At 42.6% G+C, this 18,642-nt stretch overlaps 1 protein-coding gene across 1 annotated transcript; it reads left to right on the forward strand.

Annotated features, from left to right (window-relative positions):
• Window positions 1–2,153: 2,153 nt before the first annotated feature.
• Window positions 2,154–11,965, forward strand: hunk (hormonally up-regulated Neu-associated kinase). Its single transcript, XM_079567050.1, has 9 exons — window positions 2,154–2,726; window positions 5,366–5,658; window positions 6,224–6,279; window positions 6,575–6,710; window positions 6,842–6,969; window positions 7,808–7,934; window positions 8,052–8,220; window positions 8,310–8,472; window positions 9,523–11,965. The coding sequence occupies exons 1-9, from the start codon at window positions 2,508–2,510 to the stop codon at window positions 10,272–10,274; spliced, it is 2,043 nt and encodes a 680-aa protein (XP_079423176.1). The 5' UTR covers window positions 2,154–2,507; the 3' UTR covers window positions 10,275–11,965.
• Window positions 11,966–18,642: the final 6,677 nt, after the last annotated feature.

The raw sequence follows: 18,642 nt of genomic DNA on the forward strand, positions 1-18,642 counted from the left end.
CACTCACAGCCCTAATGAAGAGCACCATCTTCAAGTCTAAACAACAGTGTGCTCAGTCAGAACTAAAACCAATCACAAAACCAGGCCCAACATGACAACATGAGTTCCCTCAATGTCATTGTCAAAAGAATCCCTCTGACACTTATTATAAAGCATCTACTGCCAGATATTGACCTATAGCCACATAACCACCTCTACATTTCTACAAAGATGTTTGTGCTTGAAACAGGTGCTTAGCGGTAGGCCCTCTCACTCCGTGGGCCTATGAGATGCAGCCCCTGTAAACCCATTCGCTAAGGTGGCCCTGTCTAAAAGGGGAATTAGGAAGGAAATATTTTCTACATTTTAGTATAACTTTTTAAAGTTTTGAAAGGTGTTTAGATCTCTGCTAGGTGTAATCATTACTGAAATTCATCTAGGAGGGCCAAAGGATATTCAGTGTCCAAGAGTCTGACGTTGTCTGTAAGTTTATATCCCACTCCACTATTACAGATCTTTAAATGATCTGTATTTATAAAGCATTTTTTCACCTACATTAGGCACTTTACATCAAGGAAGCACTCACCTATTCACACACCGGTGTAAGCAGACACTGGAGGCTTGGTGGGTGAAGTGTCTTGCCCAAGGACACAATGACTGCATGCACCAGCGGGATGCGAACCACCAACCCTCTGGTCACAAGACGACCCGCTCTACCATCTGTGCAACTGCCGCCCAGGGAGCCTATAAGCAGCCTATGCGGAGGGCCCCCGGGACTCCCGAGATTACCTAAATTTGTTTGTGTGCTTCAAAGATGACTCTTGTCTTGTGTCGTCTCAAAATTACAGTCTACTTTATTCAGCAAAAGTAGTCAGGGAGAGGGTGGAGGTCATGTTTGTGGAAAAACCTATCTGACATGACACTGATATCAGGAGGGCGCCTGGTCAAATTCTGCTTAGTGCCCCTTAAAGGTCCGCTTACGGGCCTTAACACCCTGCCATGAAGTTTTAGAAACATTTTTTATTTAAGAATAGCCTATACTGAAAATGAAATGGTTTGCAAGCTCTTAAACGTGGTCCCCATATGCCCCTCCAATTCGCAGTCTCACTGTTCTTAAAAATTGAGGTCGTCACCCCAACTTCCATGGACAATTCATGCAAAACCAGACTGAATTATGAAATGATAAACAAAGCTACATATTGACGGTGTTTCAAATGCCTTCACTAGATGGCAGTATAGCGGTGTGTTTCTCTCTATGTGAATGGTTTGGTTAAGTGCCTCGGCAGCATGGTCCATCAGGCACAGGCACACAATTCCCCTGAGACTCTCCAGGAAAATAAATATGCCGAACAAAACCTACACCTAGTAGCAATGTGCAACAATATAACAGCCTAACAAAGGACACACTGCCATCTTAAACATGTTAGTCCTCTCAAACGATGGATTGTTTACAGGAGCCCTATTAATAATTAACGTAGAAGTATGGTCATGCTATAAGGTTTGAACTTGAAATCATAATGCCTAACCCTAGAGAGCTTTAGGTTTCACGTCATTAAGATGAAATATGTCCCAGGTCATGGATCCTCGCTTCAGGTGTCCGATTTAGATTAATGAGCGCACTAATAATTAGGCCATTGAACACCTCAGTGAGCAAAGGGTGCAAATGCTCTTTTGTCTGCGACTGGGGAATTTGAGAACAATTTGAAGATGTTGGCAGCACTCCAAGTCCAATCGGAACGCAGATAAAGGCAGGAAAAGACGGTATAAATTGTGCCGGATATGGCTGAATGAAGCTGACAACACGGAGCTGAGGTGAATTTTAATGCAGAAAAGCAATTAACTTTGGAGCGAGTACAATTTGTGCCCATTACGCACCGCCACGCACGCGCTAAATTTTTATTTTAGCTAAATCAGGTCCAAAATGGCAAATATGTACAGACGGTCATCATGTTCTGACAGGTAAAGTGCACGCATTCTTTGTTCAGAGCATGTACAATGTACAATATGTACAATGTGAGCAAAACACCGGGTGGAGTTGTCTCCGCCTTGTGCGCTCTGATTGGTCTGAATCGCACCCCTTTCAGGAGCGCTTGTTGTTTTTGCTACCCAACCTTTTCCCGAAGAAACGCCCCCTCAGATGGCCGGGAAAGTCACTTCAAACTGAGAAACACGCTGCCAGAGCTCAGAATTACCAGGAGCTGCCCATGTATAGAGAGGTGATGCGCTCAGAGTAGTTAGTTTAGGTAACACTGTAGGTGGCGTCAGGCAATAACTTTCCATGACTGACTGTGACATATTTTCAGTCAATTACAAACTTAAGCTCATAATTAGGCTCTGGAAACTGCTGAGTTGGACGCATTGGGTGAACAGGTGGCGCGCTCCGGCTCCGTTAATTTGTTAATAAGGACGAGCCGCGCGGACAGCGGACTTAAGGCACTTTACTGGACACTAAGCATTTAGAGGTGCGAGAGGGAGAGGACAGGCGTCTTTTCCCCTGCTTACACGGGGCCATTTAACGGGGAACTGAGATGCCCGTGGCAGACAGCGACATGGTGATGGACAGTTGCCACGAAGCTCAAGGGGCAGAGGGAGAAGACATCCCGATCTCACTATGCAGTCCAGCAGCGGACATCCTCAAGAACTTTTACCACACCAAACGCGTCGGGAACTATCTTATTGGAAGGAAGCTCGGAGAAGGATCGTTCGCCAAAGTTAGAGAAGGTCTACATGCCTTGACTGGGGAAAAGGTACGACTCGTGTTTCTTTTTTTTTCATTTACAAGAGCAAAAATGTCTATTTCTTCAGTTGTTATTACGCTGGCAGTAAGTCCAACTCTGCGTTTTATGCATCTCATACAAGATATAGAAAAATGGCATATGGCATATAGATACATCATTTTCTTCAGTATAGTTAATGTTCACAATCAATACATTTTGATGCCGCTGTCAGGACAAGGCTTCACAAACTAGGCATTTTCTAGTTTTCAATTTTTTCTGAATTTTCCAAATAACATGAACATATTATGTTCGCCCAGAGTATTTTGCGTGTCATCATGTTGGCTATTAAGGACTAAAATGCCACACTATTACTTTTTAATAACTTAACATCAATGTTTTGTTGCTGTATTTCAGTTATAAAACTTCCAAATATCAAATTGGCAATATATTTATTTCTTCTCTCTACAGAACCTTTAGAGTAGGTGACTATCCCTGTTATCATTGTAAGACATGACTTAATGACATTATGTGGCAATATCTGTTAAACTGTTTTCACAGCCTAATATAATGGCAAATACCACTTGGTTCTAAATTCTGCATGTTTTGCTTGCTTATACTGCCTGCCTGTCTGTGTGTCCAGTCAGTGGCTGTTACTGAGCATGCTTTGTTTGCTGGTGGGTGGTGAGCTCATCCCTGTTGTATGAGCTCACCACACACAGACAGGAGAGTAGGGACAGTGCAGCCAATCAGAGCGCGCCGTTGCTACTTGCATATGAAATGTTTTGTTTGATAAATGGCCCCCAAGTCTCATTATGCTTCTCCCAGTACAGGCGCTTTGAAGTGGACCGCCATTGGCCACTGGTTGCCTTTGTCTCCTTGATACACCATTTGAGCTTGGGTGCATTATTTGGATACAAGAAAAATGCTTCCTCGTCTTTTGCTTCACATTTGTGCTTCAATACATGTACCAAACATAATAATATGTTACTAAAAAATACACTATATACTAAAAGACAATATTTTTATAGAGAGTAAATCATTTTCATGTGTAAACACCAGAAAAAATATAGTCTAATCCATCTATTACTCCATTTACTGAGGATGATGCAAACTCATGGCAATCTACGCATTGTTGACGCTCTGTCTCGCTTTCATTGAGATGCAGGGGTCCATCAGGCAGTGCAAAAAAGAGAGAGAAAAGGAGGAGAGAGCGAGAGTGCAGGCAGGAGGGGGCATGGAGTTTATTTAAGCAGGGTATTCAGAGGGCAACGCATTCAAGAGCCTTTTCAGCATCCCTAGAAAGAAAGTGATGCTGGATAGTGATAGACCTAGAGCAGGGAGCAGAAAAGTGAGGAGAGAGGTGAGATGTTGTGGTCGGCAGGGGCTTATAAGGTCATGCGTGTTGTTGTTTTTTTTTTTATGTCTGCAACCCACTTTCACCACCCCCCAACCCCCACCACCCTTTCTGTCTAAGGGGTGCCTGGTAAACAACCCCCTTTGGCCTGGGATACCCCTCCCCCTGATATGGGCAAGCTACAGTAAATACAGTGAGCCCCACCCCCTATAGCCTCACATGCAACTGGAACCCCCTTTATTTCATTCACTACTCTTAAGATAAACACAAGCCACCTATTGCTGCATTGTGATACCTCAGCGTACACATCACTAATTAACAGTGAAAAGGTTTCAGTCTTGGAGCAATTATAGTGGGATGAAAGAGGGCAAATACAATAAAAATGCTGAAGGACAGATAGAAGATAAAACATCTACCGCGAGCAGCCGGACCCATTTCATTAATGGATATGGTTATTAGTGCCATTGGTCATGCCTTTCCACGTCTCGCGGTTTCTCCTTGCGGATGATTTGTTGTGCATGGCAGCCACGCTCTTGAACCCGGTCTAGACCAGGACACAAGGAGAGAGGAATGAAATAAGGTAGATGGAGATGTTATTGAATGCAATTAACCAGAGACGAATGATAAGGCTTTGTCATTGAGGGGAAGGGCATGTTGACGGTTATAAGAGAAGACACAAAATGGGTAATAAAACATCCTGGGGCCCTTAGTCGTGGCTCTACATTTGCCACTTTGTGCGTTTAGCCGTAGCCTTGAAACAAATGGCAGAATACTGACTCTCCATATGGCTCTGAGCAACAAATAGGCTTGCGCTGGGGTAGCATTTGCCTCTTCCCCCCACTTTATAATGGGTCAGTAACCCCTAAGTCACACATGGGGTACATACGCGGCCACACCTCCCCCGAAATTGCCAGAGGGACTTGTAGCACGAAGGCTGCCCCACATTTGACGGCAGCTGCAAGGGAGAGGTCGGTGTCGAGTTATGTAGCCTGCTATGAAGACACAAGTCACCTGTTGCGCCACAACACTCTAATGCACTCCTGGAACTGCACCATTCAATCATAAGAGCTATAAATCAAAACTGTACATGCCAGTTCATTGCTTTGATGCAAATGCATAATCAAACCTGGCATGTGTAGTATCACTTTTCTTAATAGCAAGTTCTGTCTGGCAACAAACAATGTGTTTTGACAAAATAACGTAACAGAGTTTTTAATCTTTATTAGTTTGTTACATTTTGCTTTGGACAGGTTTCACCAATTGCACTCTTACATCAAGCGCCCCTGATCAAACTTTCTTTATTTGTCGCTCTCAGGTTGCAGTCAAGGTGATCGACAAGAGAAAGGCCAAAAAGGACTCATATGTCACTAAGAACCTCCGCCGAGAAGGGCACATCCAGCAAATGATCCGGCATCCCAACATCACACAACTGTTGGACATCTTGGAGACCGAAAATAGCTACTACTTGGTCATGGAGCTGTGTCCCGGCGGAAATCTCATGAACCGAATCTACGACAAGAAGCGTCTGGAGGAGAGGGAGACCCAAAAATACATCCGGCAGTTGGTGTTAGCCGTGGAGCACCTTCACAGAGCCGGGGTAGTGCACAGGTACGAAGCGAAAAGCCGTTCAACGAGTTCGGTACAGTTTGCATAATAGGAAAACGAGCAAGCATCAGTTTGGAGGTATTAGGAAGTTGACATAGCCACAGTGGCGTCCACAGCCCTCACTGTTTATGGGTTAAAGCTGTGAGTCAGACATGATCCTCTTTCTCGAAGTATGGGTTAAGTCCTTATTGTACACATTACGGTTAATCCACATATGACCAGCTTGTCTGCTTATTAATCATTGTGATGCAACAGTAGCTATGACATGCACAGCTTTCTTTCTACATGTAACCAATGTATTTACCATTATAGTCGCATATTTAAATAGTAAATGTCTTGGGAGCATGATAAGAGCTGGGAACTGACCTGGGGGAGACGTCCTATGCAGTTAACTGTATAACAGGATTTAGGAGAATTAAGGGGGAAGCGCAGACACACAATAGCCCCAAAATTCAGCCAGCATGACCCTTGTAGGGAGGGCATGTATCGGCGGGAGGAGGATCTTAATAGTCCATTGTGCTTCAGTAATAACAGCGAGTAACTGACATTTTCTGTTGATTTTTCACAGGGATCTGAAAATAGAAAACCTCTTGTTGGATGAGCAGGACAACATCAAACTCATAGGTAAGTTGAATAAAAATGCGCTCTTAAAAGCACATAAAGCATTTGGTAAAACTGGGACCATTAAAGTTATCATAAGTAGTGATTAAAGAAGAAGCTGAAATATTTTCTCAGGCGGGGCATGAGCCAAAGTGTTAAGAACAACAAGACATCATTTTAACTCCTACAAGTCTCACCTCAGAGCTAATCTGCTTCTGTTTGTGTTTAACCCTGACACGGGGCAAGAAGTTTAACACGTTGGCAGGAAAAGCTGCCACTACCCAGCAACAAAGGACTAACAGTTTATTCTGCCTCCTAGATTTTGGCCTCAGTAACTGCGCTGGCATCTTGGGATACTCTGATCCATTCAGCACACAGTGTGGCAGCCCAGCCTACGCTGCGCCAGAACTGCTTTCCAGGAAGAAGTACGGGCCCAAAGTAGATGTATGGTCAATGTAAGTCTCGTAAAATCTTTATAAGAAATTTACTTCCAGTTGTTTTAAGACTTAAACGACTGGAAATGATAAAGTCAATGAAAAAAGGCATAACCAAGAATGATAATAATTCTGTTTTGTTTCCGGTGTAGTGGGGTGAACATGTACGCCATGCTGACCGGGACTCTCCCATTCACCGTTGAGCCTTTCAGTCTCCGCGCTCTGCACCAAAAGATGGTTGACAAAGAGATGAATCCACTGCCTCCTTCGCTCTCTACAGGTAAATACTTGCCTGTATGCAAAGAAGTACAACATATAATTACATGCACTTATGTACTACCATGTCAGTCATACCCTAAACCCCAAGAACAGCCACTCCTTGACTCAATGTAAAAACACGCCAGGGCTGATAAGGTGAAGAACGCGCTCACGTGTTCAGATGGAGTCATTTGTATTGCACACATCAGCATTCAAAAAACAGACTGATGATTGTTTTTATCACACATGCATGGACCTCAATGTTCGCGAAGGACATCAGCCTCACATGACTTTACGTTTTAATCTAAGGGAGGCAAAGTGTAGTTGAACTGTACTAAGCTAGATTGATTGATTCTTTTTAGTAATTTCAATATTTTGGACTTACAAAATATTCCCATTTACTGTAGGTCGTATGCCTGTAACCTATATAACCATCAAAAATGTAATTAAATTCAATGTCAAACACTATAAATAGCTATTGAAGTGTTAATCCAGTTCAACATCGGAAGCAAAAAAGGTGCATGTGTGCACTGACAGTCACGTGTGGGCATGTCACAACGTACCCAGCAGATGCCAATATGCAAAGCAGGGACGTGGCTGGCTCCCATACATTGTTCCAAAGTAATGACACAGAAATGTCATCTCCTTTATCGTCTTCATCTATAATTATAGTGAGCCAGAGCCAAGTTTATGTCAGTCGAAGGTGCACTGTGCCAAGACAAAGAGGTTTAAAAAAAGCACCATGCTGCTCCCTTTACAAGGCACTTAAGGCAGTAGGAGATTTATTACCCCAATGTCAGTGAGTGTCCTTAATGCCAGATCTGTTTCACATATGAATGCTGTGCTTTTTCCTCCTTCAGCCGCCATTTGTCTGTTGAAAAAACTTTTGGAGCCCGATCCGAACAAGCGTCCCAACATTCACCAGGTCATGGCGGACTCGTGGCTACAGCTGGCCAACAAGAACACCGGAGCACCGTACCTCAACAGGTAAATGCAAAAACCATGTCAAAATATCTGTTAATACAGGGGTAAACGCTCTAGCAAATGTCACTACAAAAACATGCATACCGTATTTTGAAATGCATGTTACTTTACACTTTTCAGAATTCACATTGAAGAAATTAACCACACCGTGTTAATGCACATGACGGAGAAGATGAGCTACAAACACAGCGAAGTCCTGAGTGCGGTGCTCACAAACCGGGCCTGCCACACACTAGCGGTCTACTTCCTCCTCAACAAAAAGATGAAACGGCTTTCCAAAGAGTACAGGGTATGTAAAAATCGCAATTCACATAAAAAGCCAAATTATCCTACTTAACTTTAAAGATGACTGTTATTGACAACTATTCATTTTATCAGGAGATGCAGTTTCAAGAAAAGAAGAAGGGCGAAAAGAAGAAAGACGAATACTTCCAGACGCAATGGAGAAAACATGTCGACAAACTCACCATCCCACCGAAGCAGGCGCCCGTTTACTTGGCGGTCAGCAAGCAACCGGGCAAGGAGAAGAAGCACCGAACAGGTAAGAACTGGCAGTTTTGCATATTTGTTTGTTGTTGTTATGAAAATGCATGTATTTATTTTTCTTTCGCCTTGTTTCACACAGGGTAGGTCGATGCATGTCTGTGTTCGTCACCCAGCGTTTTTGTGTTTTGTGCATCCGTGTGTCCAACCATCCATCCATCCACCCCTCATCCTTCCATCCACCCATTGTACTGTGCGTCTGTGTGTGTCGTCCACCCGAGAAGAGACCTCTGCCATTGTAGGGTTTACACACAAACACATGATTCTTGTGATATGGATCTTGAATTGAAATTTCAATAGTTGCATATCATCTCAAGTATGGAAGCAGTTTAAAGGTGCACTATGCAACGTTTGAAGTGATAAACAAATAAATATAATATTTGTGTGTATTTGACCTTGTAGTGGCGTTATGGGTGCAGCATGGCACCTTTGCTTTCCCTCTGTGGCGTCTATGATGCTCCAGAATCAATTGTTTTGGGGTTTCTGGCCATTTTCTGGTACGCACCCATAAAAACAACTGATCCTGGAGTATTATAAAGGCCACTGAGTCACTACAAGGTCAAATATACACAAATATTAAGATTATTTGTTTATCACTTCAAATGTTGCATAGTGCACCTTTAAACTACTTCCATACTTGAGATGATATGCAACTATTTGTAGTCACTACAAGGTCAAATATGCACAGATATTACAATGATATATATATTTTTTTTCTCACTTCAAAAGTTGCATAGTGCACCTGTAATGTAAAAATAAATAACTTGGCATAACATAATACATTTTTGGAAACATAGTCGACAAACGTGCCCATTTCTCTGCTTCTAGCAACAGTATGTGGAGCACCCTTAGGCCAAACAATAGTAGTTTTACAGAAAACCAGTTTTTTCACTCGGCAATACTTTACTGTAGGTCAATTTCACAGGTATTTTTTCCCTGAACAACCTCAGGGCAAATTATGGTGAACATACTGTACAGATGTATAGGGGGACTTATGTAAACCTTATGTAAACCAGAAGGTCAAATATTTGTCTTCTTCTTCCCTCAGGTCTTCTACGTGCAATCACTGGTGGCCATCGTAACTCCCCTCTTGCACCCCCTGGGACTGTTGCCTCCTCCTCGATGGAGTACCTTGAAATCCACCCGCTCTACCCCAATGAGCCGCAGCAGCGAAGGCGCCTCGCCACCCTGCCTCCGGTAAACACGAGCCCCGAACACAACGTCCCCGCCCCACCTGCTCCCTCCCCCATCGGCATGCACTCCTTCGGGTCCCTGTCCAAAGCCGAGCAGATCGAAAACACCCCCCCTGCGCCCTGGTACAAGCTAATCAATGGGACGCTATCACCACCACGTCATGTTTCTGCTTTCCAGCCGGATTCGTCCTATTTGAAGAAGGCGACTATCCCAAGCCCTCCCGTTCTCATCAGCAACCCGCCGAAAAAGAGCACCTCCACAGACTGGTGTGGGGGGTCCGACACAAGCGGGAGCCCACCCAGCACCATCGGTAGCCCCCCTGGGAGTTCGGCATTCAGCCCGCCAAAGTCTGCCTTCCACCCTCTCAACCCGCACTCTGCTTTCAGCCATCCCTCGGCCAACAACAGCAGCAACAGCGACCCCGAGAGCCCCACGCACCGCAGCAAGTTCCCCTCAATGGGCATAGGACAGATATTTAAAAAGAAAGTCCCGCTGCAGCCCTTCAGTTTCCGCCCCGAGCAAGTCGTAGAGGAGGTCGTGTCGCCACCTCCCTATCCCATGCAGACTTTGCTTTGTGCATCGGGCGCACTCAAAACCCTTTGCTGATGGATTTGGGATGCGAGGAAATAAACTGGGACAGAATGAGATCTCTCGAAAATGTACAGACGAGGAGGAGAGGTCTTCCAGAGCGGCCTTAGTTTGAACTGTGAATTTTGTTTATTGCAACTGAGCCACTTTTGTTTATGTATTTGTTGAAGGGGATTGAAATTAGGGCTGCACGGCATGAAGAAAGATATGCAAATTGGCAATATTGTGATATGCAGCTGTTTTGACACAGTAAGTGATTAAATTATAGCTGTAATATCCTTGTATTACAATCAAATTAAAGTATATTTAAGACTAAACGAGATTGAAGCATGGCTAAATGTTTTATTTAGTAACAAACTGACGGTGCAAATCTGTCAGACGGAAAGCCATAACCTTACCGCAATACATACTTGATATAAAGCATTGCCCGATATTGCCATAAAAACAAATTGTCAATCATGCAGCCCTAGATGAAATGAATAATAATTTTCTTGTTACTACTGCCATTATATAACAATAGGTGGTGACACGGAGGATGTGAGATTTAACACTGATCCCTAAGCATTGAGTAACCCGCGTCCCAGATCCCGATAGGACGCAAGTTATTATCCAAGGTGTGCACACACAGGCGCTTATCCTTGTCACAATGAGAACACTGTATTATAGATTTAGGATTGTCTTTTATGTAATATTGTAATAATAACTGGTTACTAATTGAACCGTCTACTGATTCACACCAGCTAAAGGAGCCCAACATGTCCCCTGCCCCGTAATATGTCGATGTGTTCTATCTCGTGTTTTATTGTCTATGTGGAAAAACTATACCCGCGCTGATATAACGGCAGCCCGCACTGTGTCCTCAAGGCTGTCAAGACACTGCACTAATGTTCAAACCAAAATCTGTAGTATATGAGTGTTGTCGTATCATCTTTTACCTCACAGCATAGTTCATATGTCGGAATAATAATAATAGCAATGCGAATTTTGCCGCCGTGTTGCAGTAGGACCAATAAGTAGATAGCAGCCGATAGGTAGAAAAGCTAGACTCCACTCTCACCTTTTTTGTACCGCTGGGGAAGAAAAACACCCAACCTAAAACACTGTTAACAAGCTAGAGCCTTTTTTTTAATAGCGTTCAAGCGTCTCTACTGTAGTGAAACTATAAAAGGTGTAGTTGCAATTTTCTTAGATTCTTTTTGCAAAATAAAACAAAAACACTTAAAAACACTGCGTTGAAGCCTTATGAAACGGACAAACCTCGCCAAATGCTGTAGGTGAAGAATGTTGCAAGATCTTTTTAGAAAAGAAAAAAATCACTTCATTTTTGTCTTAACGATGTAGTCTGTGCAATAGTCCTAAGTGTTAAATGCAAGTATTTGATAAGTGCTCTTTTTTTGTAGGGCGCAATGTGAAAATATGTGCTTGTAATTAAGATTACAACTACTGTGTTTTGTCACCTGCGCTGTGCTGTTCAAGAGATCTCATGAAGTACCTTTAGGTAGTACTGGAGAAAGAAAAAAAAAGACAATTGGACTTTATATCGTGGCTTCCACTTGCAACACTATAGGCTGTCTCACTGTTAACGGTTACGATCTCTTCCCATCGAAAAGTTGCATGCAATGTTTTACAAAATGTTTCGTCACCTTTTTGGAAATCACTTCTTTGTACCTTTTTCTTGTTGATACTGAGATTGATATGGACTCGAGGGAAAGGGGAGGGTCTTTTGTAAGATTTTGTAATGATGGTTTTGTTCGCGAGTGTCAAGAGATTTCTATGCTGTATAAAGTATTTTAAATATTTATACTAAATTTATGAGGTGTCTGTCTGATTCCTTAAGTGCACACTGTCTGGATTCATTCATCCATCATTTAGTAGGAAGCCCACCCACAATTCAATGATATTATGTATCCAAAAAAAGGTACGGGATGGTACTAAAAGCTGTAGGCAGATGGTAAAAGAAAACAAGAAGTGATATATTACGCACTATGAACAAATCTAACTCTTTAAATTCTGTTATGACCAATATTTTCTTTTTATCTTTTCATGAGTGCATTGTGTAGGAATATTTTAGATAAATAGAGCTCTCAGTAATGAGCTTGAAACTATCATAATCCAGGTTTATGCCACGACACATGATTGCAAGAAACTAGCGCCTTGGAAGAGGTCGCTGCAAGAGCTCTCTTGGTTATTGAAATACTGTCCAAGACTTGCACAGTACTATACATTGGACAATTTTACGATTTTTTCGATAAATATATTAACCATTAGTGGAAAATATAGACCGTTAGAGCGCAATTGTATAATAATCTACACACTTCCCAGTTAATATATGGGCAATTCACACAGCACCTAAAGCATACATCATCTGTAAAGCACTTAGCGGCTTTGGGAGTTAATGAACACTGGCCTTCCCACTACAGTAAAGCATTTCCCGTTGATTTACAGCCACACCTCCCCTCCTCGACGGTGCCACTTGTCTCGCATTATATACATTTCCCACGATACACCTGTGCTAAGTAAAACAAAGCAGTAACAGCCTGTCGTATGGCCGGGACAGCTGAAGTGCCCCCATAGTCCTGACTCAGACATACCCAATAGATTGGTACCCCCACGTGTCACAAACAAGACGCTAATCTACCACCCCCCAGCATAAACCTCTTAGGGTGACACTGACGGGACAAATAACAGAAGGGAGGGAGGAGAGGGGGGACCAAAGCTATTAGACAAACAGGACAACATGCAAAAACAAGTCTGTCTGATTGGTGTTGCTATAAGCTGATAAACGTGGACTAAACTGTGGCTATAACATGCATTACACCCTGAGCGCTTTGTTTACTAAAGACACAGGGATAGGAGGGAAATCACCAGGCGGTATGCGATGAGACAAATAGGATACGGCAGTAAATAATGTGGCTTAACTACAGCTCTGCAAAGTGAAAGGGATGGACACTTGCAGGTGACCTCAGCTCAGCGTTTTAGGGGCTAGGAGATTCATAGATCCAAAAATAAAGCATGACAGAGAGAAACGGCGGTTGTTTAACTTGAGTGATTACACATTAGGAAGGCCATTAGTGTTGGTAATTGTTTTATAGGGATGGTTTAGAGATTCATATGAAGCATTCAGGGCAATATGGCAAAGGAATGACCATCTCGGTGTGGGACTATTTAATGAATGGTGGATCAGGACATGTGTGCTCAGTACTGTGACAAATGCTTTCGACTTATACCTTTTACCATCACCACTGGGCACTCCAGGGGTACAGAGACTCTGAAAACAAGGCTGTGAAGTGTCTTGCTCTAAGCCTTGTACATTGTGGTAAAGTAATGGTATGAGTAGCAATTATTCAGTTAAGTTATTGACACCAAGTGATTGTCCATGGTTCATTGACTCTACTGAGTGTTAGATGTATTGCCACTAATGATGACAGCTGACAGAGTTGATTTCCATGGTTTCAATAAACTTATAACATTTAATCCAAAACTCTATTTTGGCCCAAAACGTTTTGCTACTTTGGCAGGCGGAGTTTAATACCTATTTCTGATTATTGTAAACAAGAACATGAACTATGGTACACCTATTCTAAGCAGAGTTACAATATAATCATGACCAGCACAATCTACTGAAACCAATCTAAGATTATTAAAGTTTAAATACTGTTTTCGACAAAAGTTGTAGGTTAATGTTATTGATCCAAGTCTTTTAACATATTCTGTTCAAGTAATCCATATACATTTGTTCATGACTGAAACTGTAGCCTATGGGACAGATCTGGCCCCAAGAAATTTCGACCTGCCCTCTACTCTCTTTCCATAATTTATACATTTTTTCTGCATTTTCCACGGCGAAATAAAGGCTCTTTCGCGTTGCATTCACACTGAATTGGTGTATCAGATGTACTGTGAGCAACCCCTGGCAGAGTGGGCTCAAATGGCTTTACATAAGCTAGTTTCTTGTTGAGCAGAGTTCAGTTCAAGTTATCGTTGGTGCGGCCCTCAATTCAGGTGACTCGTGTCATGTGGCCCCTTGTAAAAAGTTATTGCCCACACCTGCTTCAGCAGAATCCAGAAAAACGACATGCCACAAACTGTCAACAGTCACTTTACTTCTTATGAAGAGGAATAGCCGGAGGGTGGGTAAAGTGCATTTTCCACTGTAGTTTCAGATGTGCATTAACAACGAAACTATGCCCTCTCTGTGCACACGCACAATTTTCTGGGAACAAGAAAAGACCCTTCAGGGATTGAAGGGGAGATATACGTTAGATTCACTGATAATAACAGTATAACTGCCCAATAACTGAAAAAAGCTGAATTAAGCGCAATAAAACAAAGGAATGATCATCGAGCTGTGGGGCTATTGCAATAGGGCATCTTCACATTAATGTTTGTACAGTGTGCAATGGTGGGTCAGGACACATGTGCGCTGCACCACAACTTTTTCCAAGGAATATACACATACCAACATACCCACTCACACACAAAAGTATACACCAGGGTACAGACTCTAAAGGCAGTATACACTGACTGGGGTCAAACCATTACCCTTGGGTCCAAGGGAAAATGCTGATGATCTACAGCAATTATTTAGTTGGTAAAATATTCAATCCAAAAAATGATGAACCACAGTGTATGCACTGTGGCTCAAAGATGAAAAAAGAATGATCTGATGAAGGCTGTGCCGAAACGTTATCATCCTTGATTAAAAATTGGACATCGGCTACTTGAGTGTGCTGTTTTCCTCAACATCTGCACCTCTGAGAGTACTTCTGGTGTGCGTTGCTCTTCTCACAAAATATTAAATCCAAACAACAAAATGTCCACTTTACATGGAGCATTTTCATGTAGGCTATAAAACCTGTTTGTGAAGGTTTGAACTCCAGTCAAACCTCCACAAACACCTTCTCAATAGCATGAGATTCTTTTATTTTCGCAGTTCACATTTGAGCCTTTTCTGTGATGAGTATGCTCCTAAATAGATCAAGATATGTAACTAAATCTAGTTTCTGCTCAACCGTAAAATATATATTTTGGGCGACTGTAGCTCAGGTGGTAGGGCGGGTCGTCCTATAACCGAGAGGTTGGCAGTTCGAATTCTGGACACTATAGTTGTGTCCGGGGCAAGACACTTAATTTATTTATTGGTTTATGAACATACATGGGTCTCATGCATGTAAACAAGCCACACCGGCATTGGGCTAATTTCCATCCGTCGTCCTCCATGCGCACTCTTAAACACACTCTCATTCATCCTGGCCTCAACCTTGCCTCCAGTGTCTGCGTACATACAGTGTTTGTGTATAAATTGTGACCATTTATTATTTAGGTAGATATTCAAATAGCCAATTTGATAAAATGTATATTTCCACCCCAATTTTTTTCATGAACTTTAGATATAGCCTAATTGAAGTCTTATTTTATCCAACCAAATTAGTTTATAAACAGGTGCTACTAACATACGGGTGGGCAATTGATTTTTACAAGGGGCCACATGAGTGCTGGTAACCTGAATTGATCGAGAGCCGCCCCAAGTAAACTTGAACTTGTTTAACAACATCCCACTGCAAAATGCACTAAATTATATTGTTAAAAAGGACAAAATAATAGAACTGATAATAAAGTTAACAAAGGGGCTTTTCTCTGTTCCTTTTCATTCAAACTGTATTGACTTAGCAGTTTTGTTGTTTTAACTTCACTTTGTCCAGAAAAAAATGCTTAGAGGACCAGATCAGACCCACGGGCCGCGTTTTGCCCACCCCTGTACTAACATGTCATAAGTCAATGTTCCAAGTTTACTCTTGGCAACAAAAGACTTTGGGCGTTAGGTGGAAATGAAAGGTTTTATGGGTGGTGTTGCAACGCATTTGAGGACTAAAAGAAAGGAAAAAAAAGCCAGGTCTCTATGCCAAACTCTGCATGCGTATATCTGTGGTTAATACAGTGTGAACAAATCAGGTAAGGCTCAACAGAAAGCAAACAAGGGGAACTAAGTGGAAAATCCTTTCATTTTGTAACTGTTTAATGTCCTAATTGTCTCAACAATACTTCCATTTAAAGGTTTCCGCTGTTCACAAGCTTGTGATTTCAATTCTTAATGCAAAACAAAATCCTTTAATTCCTCATATATTTCATCCCTCTGTACCCATGAATCGTCAGAGCATTATTCAGTTTTTTTGTGCCAGCTGTATAAACATGAATAAAAATGCTGATTGGGGCTGTGGTTTCCTCCATTTTGTTTCTGGGACCCTGCTAAACGTCTCCATGGCAACAAAATCTCAATTTACAATGTTGGCAGTGTTGTTACAGAAATTAGGCCTAGATACACAAAACATGATTTAAATGTGTTTCAATTGTGGGGATTTTGTAATGATGGACCGGTTTAGCGTGTCAAAAGATTTCTATCCTGCACAGGGCATTATAAAAAGGCTACTGACTTAATGAGGTGCAGGTCTGATTGATTAAAAATGGGGGTTGACATTGACACAAGCCATCTAACATTGGTAGATTTCTATTATGGCTAGTAGCTCTTTTACTTTCATTTGCCACTTTGGCCAGTTGAGTTTAATAATACCTAACTGATTTTATAAAGATATACAAAAAAGAAAGATTGGTTTTGGGCAAATGTTAATATTATCAATCCAGAACATGTGTTTCAACAAATTCTGTTCACTTTAATCTATAGTTTATTTATTTACAAATGTCCTCAAATAAATACCTGTGATTATTCATGCACATTTGGTCAAATGACGCATGTACATTCAGGTCCATACATTTTAGGACATCGACTCAATTCTCATCTTTTTGGCTCTATAAACCATCACATTGGATTTGAAATGAAACAGCTTTATTATGAGGCTATTTACATCCAAATCAGATGAATGGTGTAGGAATTACAAGTATGTGAGACTCCCACTTTTCAAGGGACCAAAAGTAATGGGACAAAGTAACATCCATCCATCCATTTTCTTCCGCTTTATCCGGGGCTGGGTCGCGGGGGCAGCAGTCTCAGCAGAGATGCCCAAACTTCCCGATCCACACACACCTCCTCCAGCTGTTCTGGGGGGACCCCGAGGCGACACCAGGCCAGCTCGGAGACATAGTCCCACCACCGTATCCTGGGCCTTCCACGAGGCCTTGTCCCACTAGGACATGCCTGGAACACCTCCCGCGGGAGGCGACCAGGAGGCATCCGGAACAGATGCCCGAGCCACCTCAGCTGGCTCCTTTCGACGTGAAGTACAAAGTAACAATTAAACCTAACTTTTTTAATATTTGGTTGCAAATCCTTGTGTCAATTACAGCCGGAAGTCTTGAAGGCATGGACATGATCAGACACTGGGTTTCATCACAGCATGCACTCTGCCAGGTCTCTACTGTAAATGTCTTCAGTTCCTGCTGAGTCATTTTCCCTACAGTTCTGTCTTCGACAACTGAAATGCATGTTCCATTGGATTCATGTCAGCTGATTGACTTGACCATTGAATAACATTTCACTTCTTTGCCTTAAAAAGCTCTTTGGTGGCTTTGGCAGTAGCTTTGGGACATTGTCCATCTGCACTGTGAAGCGGTGTTCAAGCTTTCGCCTGCCGCTTTTGTCAACAGTCACATCATCAGTCAATACAAGGGAATCAGTTCCATTGGCCCAGACATGCCCAGGCCATGATGCTGCACCACCATGTTTCACTGATGAGGTGGGATGTTTTGAATCATGAGCAGATCCTTTATTTCTCCAAACTCTTCCCATCACTCTGGTACAAGTGAATCTTTGTCTCATCTGCCCTCGGATGTTTTTTTTGGCAAACTCTAATCAGCCTCCGGTTTTTGTGGCTCACCAGTGGTTTACACCTTGTGGTTAATCATCTGTATTCTTTCTGGTGAAGTTTTCTCTTGATTGTTGACTTTGACACACATACACCCACTTCCTGGAGAGGGTTTTTGATCTGATCTATTGTTGTGAAGGGTTTTTCTTCACCAGGGACAGAATTCTTCGGTCATCCACTACATTTGAGACCCATTTGAGACCTACAAACATCTTCTTCTTCTAAGACACTGAACAGTGAAGAGGCACCAAGAGCCCCCACACCTGCAGCACGGAGGAGGCGTCACAAGAGGAGCTACAGGAAACAACAAAAGGGACCAACGAGGAGATGGTGATAGACTGTGGAGGGAGTTGTGCAGGAGGAAGAGGAAGGACGAGGTGGAGCTGACCAGTGCAGGACACCACGCTCTGAGACGGGGACAAGCCCAGGAGGCGGTGCACCGTTTCAGATGATCAGAGGAGACAGAGGGCAGCTACAGTTTCTCCATCCTCCAAGGTCATGCGGGTGGAGTGGCTGAAGGACAACGAGATCATCGACCCGGCCGAGGACAGGAACTTCTACATCACCGT

This window comes from Gobius niger, assembly GCF_951799975.1.
Source record: "Gobius niger genome assembly, chromosome: 11".
Classification (NCBI taxonomy): domain Eukaryota; kingdom Metazoa; phylum Chordata; class Actinopteri; order Gobiiformes; family Gobiidae; genus Gobius; species Gobius niger.

Excerpts from the sequence above, each read along its gene's own strand:
- hunk (XM_079567050.1), top strand. The coding sequence starts at position 2,508 with ATGCCCGTGGCAGACAGCGACATGGTGATGGACAGTTGCCACGAAGCT. Across the intron at positions 6,280-6,574 it reads GGACAACATCAAACTCATAG|ATTTTGGCCTCAGTAACTGC; the intron begins GTAAGTTGAATA and ends TCTGCCTCCTAG. Across the intron at positions 8,473-9,522 it reads GGAGAAGAAGCACCGAACAG|GTCTTCTACGTGCAATCACT; the intron begins GTAAGAACTGGC and ends TTCTTCCCTCAG.